The 15210-nt window shown below is 44.5% G+C and overlaps 1 protein-coding gene across 2 annotated transcripts in view; it reads left to right on the forward strand.

Annotated features, from left to right (window-relative positions):
* The window catches only part of RAB3B (RAB3B, member RAS oncogene family), a 63963-nt gene that overhangs the window by 1169 nt on the left and 47584 nt on the right, over positions 1-15210 (forward strand). Inside the window, exons 1-2 of one of the 2 annotated variants that reach the window (XM_034063952.1) lie at positions 1141-1195; positions 12275-12502. In XM_034063952.1, the coding sequence (XP_033919843.1) occupies positions 12275-12502 (228 nt within the window). In that variant the 5' untranslated portion in view covers positions 1141-1195. Of the gene's footprint in view, positions 1-1140; positions 1196-12274; positions 12503-15210 lie in introns of those variants that run through there. The other variant, XM_031050661.2, reaches the window with a different exon arrangement.

The raw sequence follows: 15210 nt of genomic DNA on the forward strand, positions 1-15210 counted from the left end.
CTTTCTGTATGAGAAAGGTCTTGGGTATAAGCATCGGTATTTCAGGTATATGGCAGGAAACCTGGAAAAGCCTTTGGCAATCGGACTGAAGAATGGCTCTGCATCATAGAATAGTTGGGGTTGAAAAGGACCTTATGATCATCTAGCTCCAACCCCTCTCATCATGGGATGCTAAATCTGTTGATCACTAAGAGATGCACAAGTGAGCCTAAGTCATACCATGCCCTTTGCATCCGAGGTGTAGATATCTGCCCTTGACCACTTGGCCTCAGTGTTTGTGCTTTACAGGGCTGTGGCTCACAGTGGAGCATCAGTCAGCAGGTGGAGGGAGATGTCTCCCTTAAGGGCTAAATCAGGGTCTGGTTTATAGAACAGTGATTTCAGTTGGGCTTTTGATGGCAAATCAACATTGTTCTTCTAGATGTGGGTTGAAAATCACTCCCATGATGGGTAGAACTGTCCCCTGGGCTGCCTGGCAGGTAGGCTGGGTTGGCTAAAATGGAGAAGCTGTACGGCATCTCTGATGTGCAGTGAGGTGTTCCTTGAAGCACGGTAATGCTCTACAACATATAGGCATGGCGTGCGTTTAGGAACAATCACAGGAGAGATCATATCATCCCAGGCTGGTTTGGGCTGGAAGGGACCTTGAAGCTCATGCAGCTCCAACCCCTGGCACAGGTGGGGACACCTTCCGCTGGAGCAGCTTGCTCCAAGCCCCTGTGTCCAACCTGGCCTTGAACACTGCCAGGGATGGGGCAGACACAGCTTCTCTGGGCACCCTGTGCCAGCGCCTCAGCACCCTCACAGGGAAGAGCTTCTTTCTAATGCCCAATCCCCCTCGCCCTGTCCCTACACCCTCTTCTTGTCGGCGCCGTCACGTTCTGGGCCGTCGTTCCCGCTACCGGGGCTGCAGGTCCCTGAGGTGTTTTACATCCCCGGGCGCGGAGCACGGGCGGGAGCTGAGGTCGAGCACCCGCTCGGACCCTCCAGAGGGCTCTGCCCGCCGGCGGCCGCGGAGCAGAGCGGGGCCGGGCAGGGTCTCCCCTCGGCCCCGCCGCCCTCAGCCGGCCACCGCCTCCGCCCCGCCGCGGCTCCGCCTCCGGGGCCGCCCCAGGTGCTGGCGAACAGCGGCCGCGGGACCCGCACGGCTCAGCTCGGCTCGGCGCTGCCCGGCGCTGCCGCTCCTCCGCCTCAGGTAAGAGCCGCGGCCCCGCCGGGGGGTGCGGGTTCCTCCGCCGCGGTGCGCGCCGTCGGGGCGCTGCCTTCCCCGCCCAAGATAACTGTGAGGGGAGCGCCTCGCCTCACCTCAGCGCTCCCGCCGGGGGGACAAAAACTCTTCCTGCCCTCCTCGGCCCCGACGGGCCGTCCCATGGCGGCGGGTAGGGCGGGACGGGTGCTCTGGGGCGTGTGTGGAAGGTAGAGCCTCGGGAGCTGTGGGGAGGAGGTACAGCGGTTACATCCCCAAATAGACGTGTGACAGCCGGTACAGCGGCTGTGTCTTTAACCTGAGCGGGGCGGGCCTGGAGACGGGGACCTTCCCGGCTGGTGTTTGCTCGGGGTGCTGCAGCAGCTCCAAGCACAGCTGGCAGCCGGACACGCGGGGTTCCGCCACTGCGGTGGCTGTTCTCCGGAGCGGATGGACCTGCGGCTGCACAACCACCGCAGAGCCGCGTCCACGCTGACCCCCGGCCCCTTGCACAAAGCCGAACGCATCGGTCGCTCTCGTTCAGTCCATTAAAAGTACAAACTCCACTTTCTCCAGTGTATGCTGTGCCTTCTTGCCATATGTTTTCAGACCACGCGTTGTTTTCTCCGTGCTTGCCAGCAGCAAGGCAGTGTCACCCGATGTGCATGGTAACGTTCTGCTGTGGGATGCAGGCAATATCCCGAACCCTGGCACAAGCGTTTCCACCTTTTTGCCTCCTCAGGTGCTGTCTCCACGCTGTCCATTCCGTCTTGCAGCAGGAGCAGCAGTGTGTGTGTGCAGTGCATCAGGTTGATCTAACCTGAATTAAGACTAACTTGACCAAAATACAGAGGGTGTGGGTGTTAATATCAACCTGGGTTTTCCCTTGGCCTGAGACAATGCAAGACTGTGGCCTCTGAAGTGTATTTCATTTCTCTGTGTGCTTCCTTGGTGGTGGCAAATCTGGTTTCAACCTCTCTGCTTTGTTCCTATTGCTCACTCCAGACCCAGTGCTGTGCTCTCAGATGTGCCAGTAGCAGTTTGTGGGGCTTCATAGCACCCTGGATTAGCTCTGGGTTCAAATAAACCTCCTCTTTTAGGTGGGTTTTCTTTTCCCTCCTCTGGCCTCCCAAGATAAAAATGTCAGTGGGACTTTAGTCTTGATCTGTGTATTCGAATATGTACCTAGATCATCACTGGTGTTGGATCATAGTGGGTACAAGATCAAATCCGTATGCTGCTGCATGTAAGTGTATACATGTAAGACAAGCTTTTGTTTCTTGTTATTTGTGCTTCCTGTCTTGGAAGTGGTTGTATTTGCATTCAGGGAGACCTTGATGTGGTCATTGCCTTCAGGACTCTTTTATTAGGACAATTTGTAGTGCCTCAGAAGAGAGGCAAATAAACCAATCTTTAAACCATCTCCCTTCACAGTTTTGACAAAATGGTGCTGCCCTCTATGCAGAGCTGATACATTTTTGGGTATAAAATTGAGAAGATTTATTAGCTTTAGGCTTTAGTAGCAATGGTTCTTGCTACATCCATGTACAACAAAGCAATACGTGTAGTATTCAATAGCATGCTTGTTGCGATTGTCATGTTAGCTGACTGGTGTGTAGTTCAGATACTTTTTCTTACTCTCGTTTTCATGTGATCTGATGCAGCTGCAGATCAAAACGGGCAGGCCACAGCAACACATTTCAGAGTCTTGCATTGTGCTGGCAGCTCATGGTACCAGGGAAGGGCCCTCGCATCCACTTAACCCTCCCCAGTATACCCATATCTGTTCTGTTACTAGCTCAGCCTGAAGAAGTGTTCTTTTCTGAGGCAGTTCCCAATGGTTAGCACAGAAATGTCACAAACTGGTAGTTTCAGGTGTGCGTCTTGCTGTGAAACTAGATCTTGTGCTTGAGGTTCACTGTTACTATTAGTGAGCTCTTGTAAATGGGTGCTTAGGTTATTGTGGCATGGTGGTACTTGATCTTTGACGTAAGCAGTAAGACTTGTGTTTGGAAGTATTAGCTGATTAAAACACAGGAATTGTGAGGGTGGTTGTTCTAATACTGGTTAGCAGGTGGCTTTGCAGCATGGAGAACATCACAGCACAGAGAAATGAATTAACTTGCTCATCACAGGTTTTCTGCTTTGAGGAGGGGGACAAAAGGCAGCAAATTTAACTACTGTGCTGCAGAGGCATTCTTAGCTGGCCTTGTCTTCATGTGGATCAGGTTTACAGACCACACCAGCCTCCAGTCATCTAATTTGGTGAGGACAACAGCTTGTTTTTAGAGGTAAATGAAAGATTTTAGACCTAGTGATGCAGAAAAATCTGTAACTCTGTCTCCTGCTCACTGGTGGAGGGGTGTCTACATGAATCTGCGTGTGGTTTGGCACTAGCTCCAGACAGTATCAGTTCCATCACATACCTGAACTTGCCTTACCTTCCAAAACTGCGAGAGGGCATGGTCACAGCTTTCTTTGTAGAGGGCTGTATCCCAGCACAGAACGGAGCTGCATGCTGCCTTCCAGCTGGGGAAGGATCAGCAGGGGGTTACACATACCTTATAGCAGATCTAGACTAATCTTGTGTGTTGCTCTGAGTGCTTTTATGTCACTATTACTTCAGTGTCCATACTCAGAAACATTTCAGTATTGCCAGTTAGTTCTCAGAGAAGCTGAGGCAGAACTGTGAGGCTGGAGAGCGATGAGAAAGGGATTTAAGTCTGTTATCTTGGCCTTTACTGCGGTGTTTGTGACAGGGAGCAAGGGCTTTAGTGACAGTGAGTTTCGTAATAGCAATCAACCTCTTCAGTTCTCACTGTTCTCTGGAGATAGAATTAAGGATCAGCCTCAGCTAGCAGTTCTGTAGGTCTAGAAATTGGCTGGCTCCTGGGGTTCTCAAACTCAATTGAATATTCAGGGAAGTGTGGAGATCTCTGCTTCCGCTCTTTAGGGCATAAGGAGGATGAAAATCTCTTCTTCCATGCATCTTTTGGGAAAAAACAGAGCTGGACTTAGTGGCTCCCCTTTAGAAGGGGAGATCTTTGTACTGTTAAATATTTTTCTGGACCACTATGTTTGCCAGCAGGCATGGAACTATGTGATGATAAAAGAGTGAAAACACTCATAGAAGAGGTAAAAAATGTGTGAATTTTTATTTCTTTGCATTTTTTGCTATTGTAAGATCAGAGTGACTAATTCCTCCTTCCTGAGGGTTTTGTTGTGGCTCTAAAATGGGCTTTTAGGATGCTGAACGTTAAACAGGAAATAGGAGAGGCAGGGCTTCAAGACACAGAGAGATGTTTGTCTTGAGGAAATCTTTCTAACAGCAGTCCCAGCCTGCTGCCTAACCAAATGTCGTTGTAAAGTCAGAGAGTTGATGGAAAAAGCATGATATCCACAGGTTCTTGACTTCTCTTCCACGCCCACCAAGTTCTTAGAAGACTTTGTAAAGCCTGTGTTCCCAAATCTGAATTGATAATAATAATAATAATAATAAATAGCCACCTACATTGATCAGAGGTTTTTATCCTGCGCTTGTCATACCTGTATTGAACTCACTTGTATCATGTGAATTCTGGACCAAATCCATTACCAGCATTGTCATGCAAAGACTCCAGTTTTAGTGTCTGCTGTCAAGGCGAGGGGCTCACATTTTTAACTAATAAATATAGGATCCATTTTCTCTCTGTTTACACTGTTGAATTATTTTTGTTCTAGATCTATCAGTTAAGTTATTTGGAGGACACCTCAGACTCATGTTTTGCACAAGACTGAAATACAAGCCAGGGACTGTCACAGGGACAACTGTTGCAGCAGTCAGGGGTGAGGACAAGAGGAAACATAACTGATACTGCAAAATGTGCAATACTTTGGGCAAGAGCAAGGTGCTGCCTTGTGGCCGAGTGAGGTGATTGTCAATTGTGATCTCAAATAGGTGTCTGCACCTTGTTATTTACATAAGATCTGAGTTTGTCCACGTGTTTTGGCAGTCTCCACAAGGCACAATCATGTAAGTCAAGGTGACAAATGGTAGTGTACCTTTCTTTGCTAGAAGGGAAGTGCACCTGAGACAAAATTGGCTTTCAGATTAGATAAGCCATGGAAAAGAGAACTGAATTCTGTTATGTTTTGCTGCTCCAAATCTGGAACAACTATTACTTTAAGGCAGTTATTTTTGTATGGATGTGCTGTAAGTTGCAGACATTTCCACATCCTATTGCAGTTTGCCTTTGCAGCACAGTAGGCTCTGACCCAAGCTTTGTGCAAAACACCGATGTACAGATGCTCTTCAGCCGCTCCTTGGTTCCATCTACTTTGCTGCCTTTCTGCAGGAAACATGCCATGATGCCTGTCTGAGGTTTTGCACCCACCTGTAGGATTTACCTGGAACTTTCATTTGAGATTAATCTAGATAGTCTCCCTTTAATAAATTTTAAACTGATGGCTCCAAGTATCTGCTGTTGTCTTAATACCTGTCACTAACTCAAGCACTGTTTCTGTTCTTTGTATACTTTGTACAGGGCTTTATCCTTTACCTTTGGTGAAGGAAGCTCAGACCTTGACACAGCAACATGTTCACAGCCTAACCGGCCTCCTGTTAGTCTCTTGCATGATATTCTCATTGCCCATCTTTATCATAAACATTGTAATCCTTTTGCTTCTACATCACAGGTACAACAGCGTGACCACTCTCTTGGTTCATATACTCACAGCAAAGCCTCCATCTGTCTCATGGATTATAGATCTCAATTGGTAACTATTGCTTGCTTGCAATACTTCTTAGCAGTTATGTTAATTGCTTGTACTGTGTTTTCTGCTTCTGATAAATCTCTCTTTTAGCACAGCATTTGTGTAAGACTCCTTAAGGTCACGGCTTTATTCCTTTATGAGCTTTACACCTAGGACAGCATACATTGGCTGTAAAAAATTCCAGGACTCTGATTTAGTATTTAATTCCTGAAAAAGAAAACAAACAAAAAACTTTCCTGATCACAGCACATAGTGAGTTTCTGTAATAGAAAATTAACATAAATGTGTGATTTGTGAACTGGAATATTTTTAATGAAGATGCAGTTTTTAAGATGTTTTTGGGGAACCCCCTCACAAGGAATTAACTCTTTAGCAAAGAAGTTATGCTGCATGTCGGTAAGAGCTCTCACTATTTACTGGTAAGCTGTAAATATTAGAGATTAAGAAATCTTTTGGTTTAGCTACTTCTTTGTTTCTTCCCTACCACAACTGACAACGTAGTTGCCACAGTCTTTTAGTATCTTCAGAGCTGCTTGCAGTGCTGCTGTGCTATGCTTCTGTAAGAGCCTTGGCACGCGTGTGATGTTTGTCTTTAGCACAATGTAATGACTCCAACAGTATGTGTATTGTTTTGTTTTGTTTTAAACTTCTACCTTTATTTAGCCTTGTTATTTCTGCTTTTACTAAATGAGTGTATCTAGTAATTTCTTTTCTTCCTTCCACACTCCTCAATGCTTATGGATAACCAGGAGTCTAACAGGTACAGCTGTGTTTGTGGCTCTGCTCCTTCCCTTGCTGCCTGCTGGTATCAGTTATTCCTTCTAGTCACTAACTTCTTTCTCTGTTGGCTGATCTTGAGCAGGGAAACTCAGGAACAGTAAAATGGAAATGAGAAAAAAGAAGTTTGGATTCTGAAATAAAGGAACTATTTAACACTGTGAAATCTGTAAGGCAGTAAGGTAGCATGGCAGGAGAAACAGCAGAGGCTCAGCTGCTGAGCACACACAAAATGAGCTGGACCCAGCCTGGAGTAACACACTGTCATAAGATCTTTGACTCTTAGAGATACACAGGGGAGGTTTCACCCCATCTTCTCAGCTGCCTAAGAAGAGAAACGTGTGCGCTGGAGGATGGTGGTGAAACAGTTACATTTAAATTGCCACTGGTCCTATGTAATACAAAACACACATTGTAAACTTTATTTTTGGCTTTAAAAATAAAGCAGTGACAAATATTAAAAGAATGTTTTTGCTATCAGAAATGTACAGAACATGTAACATACAGGGTACACAGATTCATAACAAGTTGAAATTGCAGATGTGTCTAGGTGTATACAGTTGGAAGTATAAGCTCTACCAGTGTGACTGAATTTCACAGTTAACTGAGGTCAGCAGATAAGGGAACTCATTTCCACATTCAGTTTTCTTCCTTGCAATGTTGTGAGAGGGAATGGGCTGTGGAAATAGCCATGTCTGTGAGCAGAGCCATGCAGTTGCTAATACAGAAGTGCCTTATCTTCCACGGTAATGATCAGATTTCCTGTTTCTTGTCTGTAAGAGGATAGAGAACAGCAGCCTTCCGTTAGTTTGTAGTCAAAGCCATAAGGGCTGCCAACACTTGGATGTCAACCTTGTTTATATTTTTCTGGAAGTAAATGGACGGTGACCTATACGAGCTGATTTCTAGCCAACACCATCAGCTTTAGACAGTTCATGTACTGCTCTTTGCTGAAGCTGGCTGTAGGCAGTAAATACTGCAGAACAGGGGTAGCAGTGACCACTTGTAGTGATTTGTAAGAGCAGTAACACTTCAGTTTGTGTCACATTGCAAAACAATTTGATTCTTCAGCATGATGTTGGTCACAAATTAAAGAGCACAGCTATGTGAAGTTGTCTCTGACACATTTCAGTGACTACTGAATGCTGGTTTGCTGTGGAGGCGTCTTAGGGTGATAGGCTTCTTTGTGTTTTAAGTTTCATTAAAACAAAATAGAAACTAAAGGTAGAAGAGCCACCCTGACTGAGGAATGTGTTCTTTGGTGGCTAATAAGCTCTGACTAAGATTTTATTGCTGTAGAGCATCTGTAACATTGTCCTCCTAAGTGGTTTCAGTGTAATAAGACAAGCTTCCACTGCAGGCTTTTTCCTCAGTCCGGAAATAATAAGGTATCTCATAGCTACATAAGTGCCTATTCTAGCAAAACTAGTTGGAAGTGGATGTGTTTGAGACCTTCTTCCCATCACTAAATCATATGGAGAAACCAGGTTGTTAATATTAGTATGCTCTTAGCTACAAAGAACTAAGCGAAGCAAGGTCTCATGCTGAAGTGCTCTCAAGGACAGTCTGATTGGCAGGTTTTTATTCTCCCGTGTAATGGGTTTTCTGTAATGTAGTTAAATCTTTTTCTGTGTAGGCATTTTCTTGATGATTATTCCAAGGCAATCAAAATGGAAACAGACAAAAGCCTCTCTTTTGTACCCTGTGTGCCAGTTCTGGACCCCTCAACACAAGAGGGATGCGGACCTGCTCAATGGAGTCCAAAGGAGGTCACAAAGTGCTGCAAGGGCTGGAGTACCTCTGCTGTGGAGACAAGCTGAGAGAGCTGGGCTGTTCAGCCTGGAGAAGAGGAGGCTCCGGGGAGACCTTAGAGCAGCTCCAGTGCCTAAAGGGGCCAACAAGTCTGGAGAGGGGCTTTGGACAAGGTCCTGTAGGGACAGGACAAGGGGGAATGGCTTTAACCTGCCGGAGGGGAGATTTAGGTTAGATATTAGGAATAAATTCTTCCCTGTGAGGGTGCTGAGGCGCTGGCACAGGGTGCCCAGAGAAGCTGTGGCTGCCCCATCCATGACAGTGTTAAAGGGCAGGTTGGATGGAGCTTGGAGCAAGCTGCTTTAGTTTAATGTGCCTCTGCCTGGGACAGGGGGTTGGAACTGGATGAGCTTTAAGGTCCCTTCCAACACCAACTATTCTATGATTCTCTGATTCTGCAATAAACCCCTAGGTAATCTGCATGTCCTAGTAATAAAAGAGCTGCTGTATTTGGAGTCATGTTGGCAAAGAGCGCATGTAGCTGTATACCCACAGAACAGGGGGTTACACTGCCATCCTTTCACCAAGGAGGGAATAAAATCCCCTGGGAACGATGGCTGCCAGAGCTGTTGTGATGAGGTGGACAGAAGCTGCCTGACACCGGCACATTGTCACCTTTTCTCTCTGCTGCTGGATCTGCACCAGGTCCTGAGGGCCTGCAGGAGATGTGATTCTGTGGACCTTTCTCTCAGTAGCATAGCAACTGCTATCGCTTCCCACTGCTTGGTCCCCTCGGCTCTGCTGGATCAGGAGCTGAACCCACTTTAAAAACATGCAGAACAGGAGAAGTTGTAGGAGGATTTATTTATAACTGGGATCTCTGTTCCCTGTGTGGTCCTTCGGACTGGTGTAACCAGGGATCACCTGGAGAACAAGTCACTTAGGACAACAAGTGAGGAAGAAGAAGGGAGGGGAGGAGAACTGGGAGAAAGGTCTGCTGGTTCCTGACTTCAAGATTCAAGCACACCTTCGGGGGCAGCCCTGTGAGTGCTTTGAGCTCAAAAGCTGGTGGAGTACAGCTTCAGTAATGAGCTGCACTCAGGGGAGTAATCAGTAATTAGTGCTGAAGTCCTTTCAGTTTCCCTCTATTGACCAGAAAAGGGAAAGGGAAAAGTCGAATTCAAGCAAGGGCATGGAATTTCCTTTGCCATTTCTGTGCTCTGCTGCTGCCTCTAATGATTCAAGGAGCTGACCCACAGCATCTTCAAGCACAGCACAGTGGCATGCATAGGGCAGCGAGTGTTGTGCTTCTATGACAACAGCCCCGTTCTTTGCAAGTATCACTTGATCTTATTTTCTGCATTGTGCTTCTAACAAAGCTGCTCGAGCTGGCCACATTCTGCAATTGCTTTTCTAACTGACATCTGAAAGTCACGTTCGTAGCCAGGTACACTCTTGATTATAGCAATCTAGAGGGGTTAATAGAAGCAGCAGTGTTTCATTTAAAAGATCAGCTTGGAGTGTGTGGATGGATTCTGCAAAGGCAGGGGTAGAAAGAAGATATTGATTCCGGTGTGATTAGTGGAATACTTCTTTGTGAAAGGCCTGCTTCTGAATCTTTATATGGCCAGGCTTCAAGTGATGGGGGCATCTCCCTTTTTGAAGCCCCTGTGAGTGGAAAGGAGAAGGAGAGATTCTTTATTATTATTCTTTATTTCTTCTTCAGCAAGTGCATGTTCTCAATGGCATTTGTGGAAGTTATGTATGTGGAAGAGGAGGATACACCTACTCATCCTCATCTAGATAACCTCTTACTGCCTTCTAGCCTGGTGATGTGACAGATCAAACGAATCATCTGGATTCATAATTTTTGCAGCTGAGCTGTCCAACAGTGAGTGCAGTGAGTGCATTGGCCTGAGCGTGTGTGGAAGTCAGTTGGATGTTAAATTCTTCAGAAATTCCTGTTATGAACCGCAAAACATGGGTAAAAGAGCCCTTTTCTGATAAGCTGGTGAGAAGCAAATCTGTGCTTGTGTTTTCTGGAGTGTTTGCAAGGGCTGCAGTCTTACTGAATAGCAGCTCAAGTTCACAAGAGTGTGGATCAGAAATGTGTTGTATCCTACAGAATCACTTGTGGGAAGATTTTACTGCAGTCAGTGCAGCTGTTGCCTATTGAGCTACTCATAAAGTTCTTCAGAAGCTGTCCTTGTTAATACAAGCTGTGAACAACGTGTCTGCTGCTCCAGCCTTCTTCTATGTGAGAAAGCTGCAGGTGTTAAATCAGAGATAAGCCATCGTGCGTACTTTACTGAAGGTTCAACTGGGTTGGCTTTGGTTTGTTTTCCCTCTGCTGGGAATTTAAGTCAAATTTGCCTTCCTATTTAAACTGCCTTTGGACAGCATTTTGGTTTGGAGCTGTTTAAGTGCAGTGAGTTTTGAGCGGTTTGTTTTCAGTGGGTGAGTGAAGTCCTGTGTGCAGGTGAGGCTTGCTGAGAAGGAAAGTGTTTGGGCACTTTGGGAGTAGATATTTGTGGGAGTTTTGTTCCCAAAGGTGCCTATGAATGAGTTGAGGTGAAAATTAACTCCTTTGGTTGGTCACCAGGGGAAGAGGCTTTGGTCTCCACCCAGTGCTTTCTGACACTGCACACAAATAGAACGTGTCTAGTTTGGATGAGTAGCTGCTAATCAGAGCTGTGCTGTCATTGCTGCAGTTTGCCAGCCTCATGACTGATCATGAGGAGCAGAGACCTTTGCTTGTTTGATGTGGGGCAGATTCTGAAACAGCATTAGAGATTAAAAGTGTGGCATATCTGTTAAAATGTAAAGTTTCCTTTCTCTTCCCTCAATAGAATTTGGTCTGTGTAGTTATCTTCTGCTCTGTACAAAGATGAGAAGTCAGGACCTTGCCTTCTCCCACGGAGTATCTAAGCTGCATACATTAAAGCATCCAGGGCTGCTCATTGGGTTCCACATGTCTTGATACTGCAGAGTCCATAGTCTTTTGATTTCTGAATGCAATTTGGGGTCACAAGAGGAGCAGAGATCTCTGAGGCTGCATATTCCCTCCTCCCGACCCCACTAACATCCCCAACTCCCATGTCCCCATAGTAAAAAGGGATAATTTACCTGTTCCAAAACCTGCCTGCAGCCCACTGAGCCCTCATGTTTTATGCAGGTACTGTTAAAGTGCAGTCTTGAGAGAAGGTAGGTGTTAGATGGGTTCAAAGTTTTCAGACGAAATTCTTGGTGTTTCATCTTCTCCCTTTGCTTGCTCTTTTTCCTTCTGTAGATGCTGAGGACACAACTTTCCTGAGAATAAAACCGTGGTGGTGCCTGTGCTCAAAATACAGATTGCTCCCTAGTAGTCATAAAAGGAATTTTTGAAGTTTACCTGCCTTGGAGGCTGCTTACTGAGTTGCGTAGTTGGATGCTCTGTCAAAGATTTTAGTTCTTGGTTCCAGTACTCCAATTTATTGGAGCAACAGAAGTGGCACCCTGCCACGGCAGTAAAGAATGCTGTTTCTCCACTAGTATTTGAACAGTCTACGGCCTGTTCTCTTAAACACAAAGCGGTGCAACAGGTTTGTTTCTTGGGTTGGGAAATCTCACCAGAACAAGTGGGTAATAGAAATTTAAAACCAGGGTTTAAAAGAAGATTTCAACGTGTGTTCCTCTTTCTTCAGCAGATATAGTGGTTATGATATTGGAAAGAAGAGAGAGAAGCTAAACATATGGTACACAGTTAAGGAAAACAAATGCTGAACTGCTCTTAAATCTGTTCTTTTTCAATGTTTGTCATTTTCTTAGATGGCTTCAGTAACAGATGCCAGATACAGGCAGAAAGACACTTCAGATCAAAATTTTGATTACATGTTCAAGCTCCTCATCATTGGCAACAGCAGCGTGGGTAAAACATCCTTCCTCTTCAGATACGCCGATGACACTTTCACACCAGCCTTTGTTAGCACAGTAGGAATTGACTTCAAAGTGAAAACAGTTTATAGGAATGACAAGCGGGTAAAGCTGCAGATCTGGGTAAGTGACAGTGTTTATATTAATCCTAGCAAAGATATGATGGTAAATAATAGCTTGTTTGGAGGTAGATTTTTGGATTAATATCGATTTTGGTTGTTCATGTTTTGTGTGGCTGTATCATTTGTATCCCTGCAGTATAGCTGAGCAAGTTCTCTTTTGCTGCTGTCTTGCTCCACTGGTGGGATTCCTGATCTGGTCTTAGGCATCTGCTCTACATTCTCAGGAGTCAGTGTACTTTTAAACTGCAACAAACCCAAAGCAGGTCTGGAGTCCTTCAGTAGCACTTTCTGAGTGAGCACTAATAGGCAAAGAAATACAGTGAGCACTTGGTGAGTGAACTCTACGCATAGCTTCTACTATCAGCTCGTGTCATCTGAATAAGATAGTTGCAACTCCTCTACCTGCTCAGCAGCACCAAGCCAGCACACTCTGTCCATCCAGGATTCCTCAGGGAGAAGACAGAGGTGTGCTTCAAACCATCTCTGCTGAGGTGACTTCTTGGTAAATCAAATAGGAAGAGAACTTGTGCAGGTAAGCTGGAGGCTCCCTCTGCTCAAACACCCTGGCATGGAACTCTTTCAGCCTTTTTGATGACAGCATCCCAACCTAGTTTCAACAAAAAGAGCATTCCTGAGCTGCAGAGTGGCCGACCAAGGCCAAGCAATTGTCAGTAGCTCTTGATGTTCCTTCTTATGGAAAGCAAGTGGGTTTTTTATTCTACTTATTGGCAAATGATTTAAACCCTGCAGTGAAAATGCAGTTTATTCTGATGATGCTTAAACTCTCTGTGTCTATGTAAATTACTCACTGTGTTTAAAAAACCTGTTCTCAGTTTGCTGTGTTTTAAAGTATCATGGAGCTCCAGCTGGAATTCCAGTTATGGAGATTCTTCTCTTCTATTTTGTATAAAAAGATCTCAAAGATATGAGGCTACTATTTTCTTAAACAATTTCAAAGGAGTGGGCTTGCTAACCCAGAGTAGCTGCCTACTTAGTGGTTTCTCCCACAGGTTAAGCTTAAGGTTCAGTCTTGAGGATGAGTTGAAACTGTAGAGCATTTCTATCCATACTATAGAAACATTTCTATGCTTCTTAGCCCCAGCTAAGAACATAGTCTTGTGACTGGTCTAGATACACTTGATATATAATTAATCTCTAGTTATTGCATGAAAATGTAATATTATAGTATTAATTTATTGTGATGCTCTTGAATAGTCACAATAAATTAGCAAGAATCTAAAATTAGGAACTGTTTTTTTTTACTGCAGAAATATGATTCATTTCAGATCTGTGTTGCCAGATAGAAGAAACAACAAAACATTTAATCAAAGATCCTTTTTATGTTGCAGAATTTTGGCATTGAAACTAATGTAGGTAATCTGACATAAAACTGGTTGATTTAAGGTTTATGTAATAAAAGGTACTTGTACTTCAGGCCTCATAAGTAAGCAACTAAAGATGGTTTCCAGTTTATCTTTCTTAATCTTGGAACATGACATTCTCTAGTGAGGTGATTAAAAGCAAGGCAGAAAACATCATGAAATAGTTGTTTTTTTGCAAAGATACAGGGATTAAAATGAATTAAGCAATAATTTTTATTAAATGTTTGAAGGCTTTGGGGGGAAAAAGTCTTTAATAGCCTTAAACTTCTTATGAAAAGAGATGTCGGGTGGATTCCTTGGTAGGTGCTATCTGTAGGAGCTGTAATATTGGAATCACCATCAACACTGTTGATTTAAAATTTACATTCAATAAAAGGTTCATGTAGAAGTTTGACATTTTCCAGAGTGATTGGTGTTCTTTTTGTCTCTCTTTCTGTCCTCCTTGCAAGGATCCCTGATGTGAGTCATGATTTAAAGACCTTAACAAAAGCATGAAGTGTGTATGACCATAAACCCTACAGTATTTGAACTTACTTACCTCCTGCCTACCATGAGACTAAACTTGTAATGTCAATGTATTCTTTGGGGTACATGTAGTAGGAGTGGGATCAATTAGCATATCAAAACTATGTGTTCCTCTGTGTAGGAACAAGAGTTTTGTTACCAATCTGTCTTCCAATTACTTTTAAGTCTGATTTCCAGCTGCTATGGAGTTTCTGTGGTGTGGGACCCTGTGGCTCCATTGAACACTGTGCTTTGACTTAAAACTTCACAGTTACGTTGACTTTTTGGTTCTTTTAATTATGCTCTCCCTAAGCTTGATGTTAAGTCTTACCCGAATCAGTTTGAATATGAAACTAACGTGAAACTAAGTGATGAAGGGGAATGTACAAGTGTTTAAATTAACCATTTCAAATGTCTTTATAAAATCCATGGAGAAATACTTCTAGGAACTTCTAGTGTTCTCTGCTCCATGAAGCCAGGTCTTTTACAGTTCATAGGTGCTTGTGGAGCTCTTAAGTGTATGCAGCTGTGACACACTGGAGGTGCTAAAGCTGTGCACAAAGAACCTTGTTTTGTGTCCTACAATCTCAGGGTGGGAAGGAACTTACTACTGTTGTGTTATGATCCAGAGAGATCAGTGGGGCTTTCTATTTGCTTTTGTTGAACAAAAAAGCAGAATAGTAGGTGTAGGATCCAGGCTGTAAAAAGCTTCCTGGGTTTTCTTAAAGCTAAGAAAAACTCCCACTGCTTCAGCTACCAAGTGGCTGCATGTAAAGACGTTGTGTCAGTAAATGTCTTTCTGGCCTGTCTTGTGGTTAATATC

Source organism: Melopsittacus undulatus, chromosome 6 (assembly GCF_012275295.1).
Source record: "Melopsittacus undulatus isolate bMelUnd1 chromosome 6, bMelUnd1.mat.Z, whole genome shotgun sequence".
Classification (NCBI taxonomy): Eukaryota; Metazoa; Chordata; class Aves; order Psittaciformes; family Psittaculidae; genus Melopsittacus; species Melopsittacus undulatus.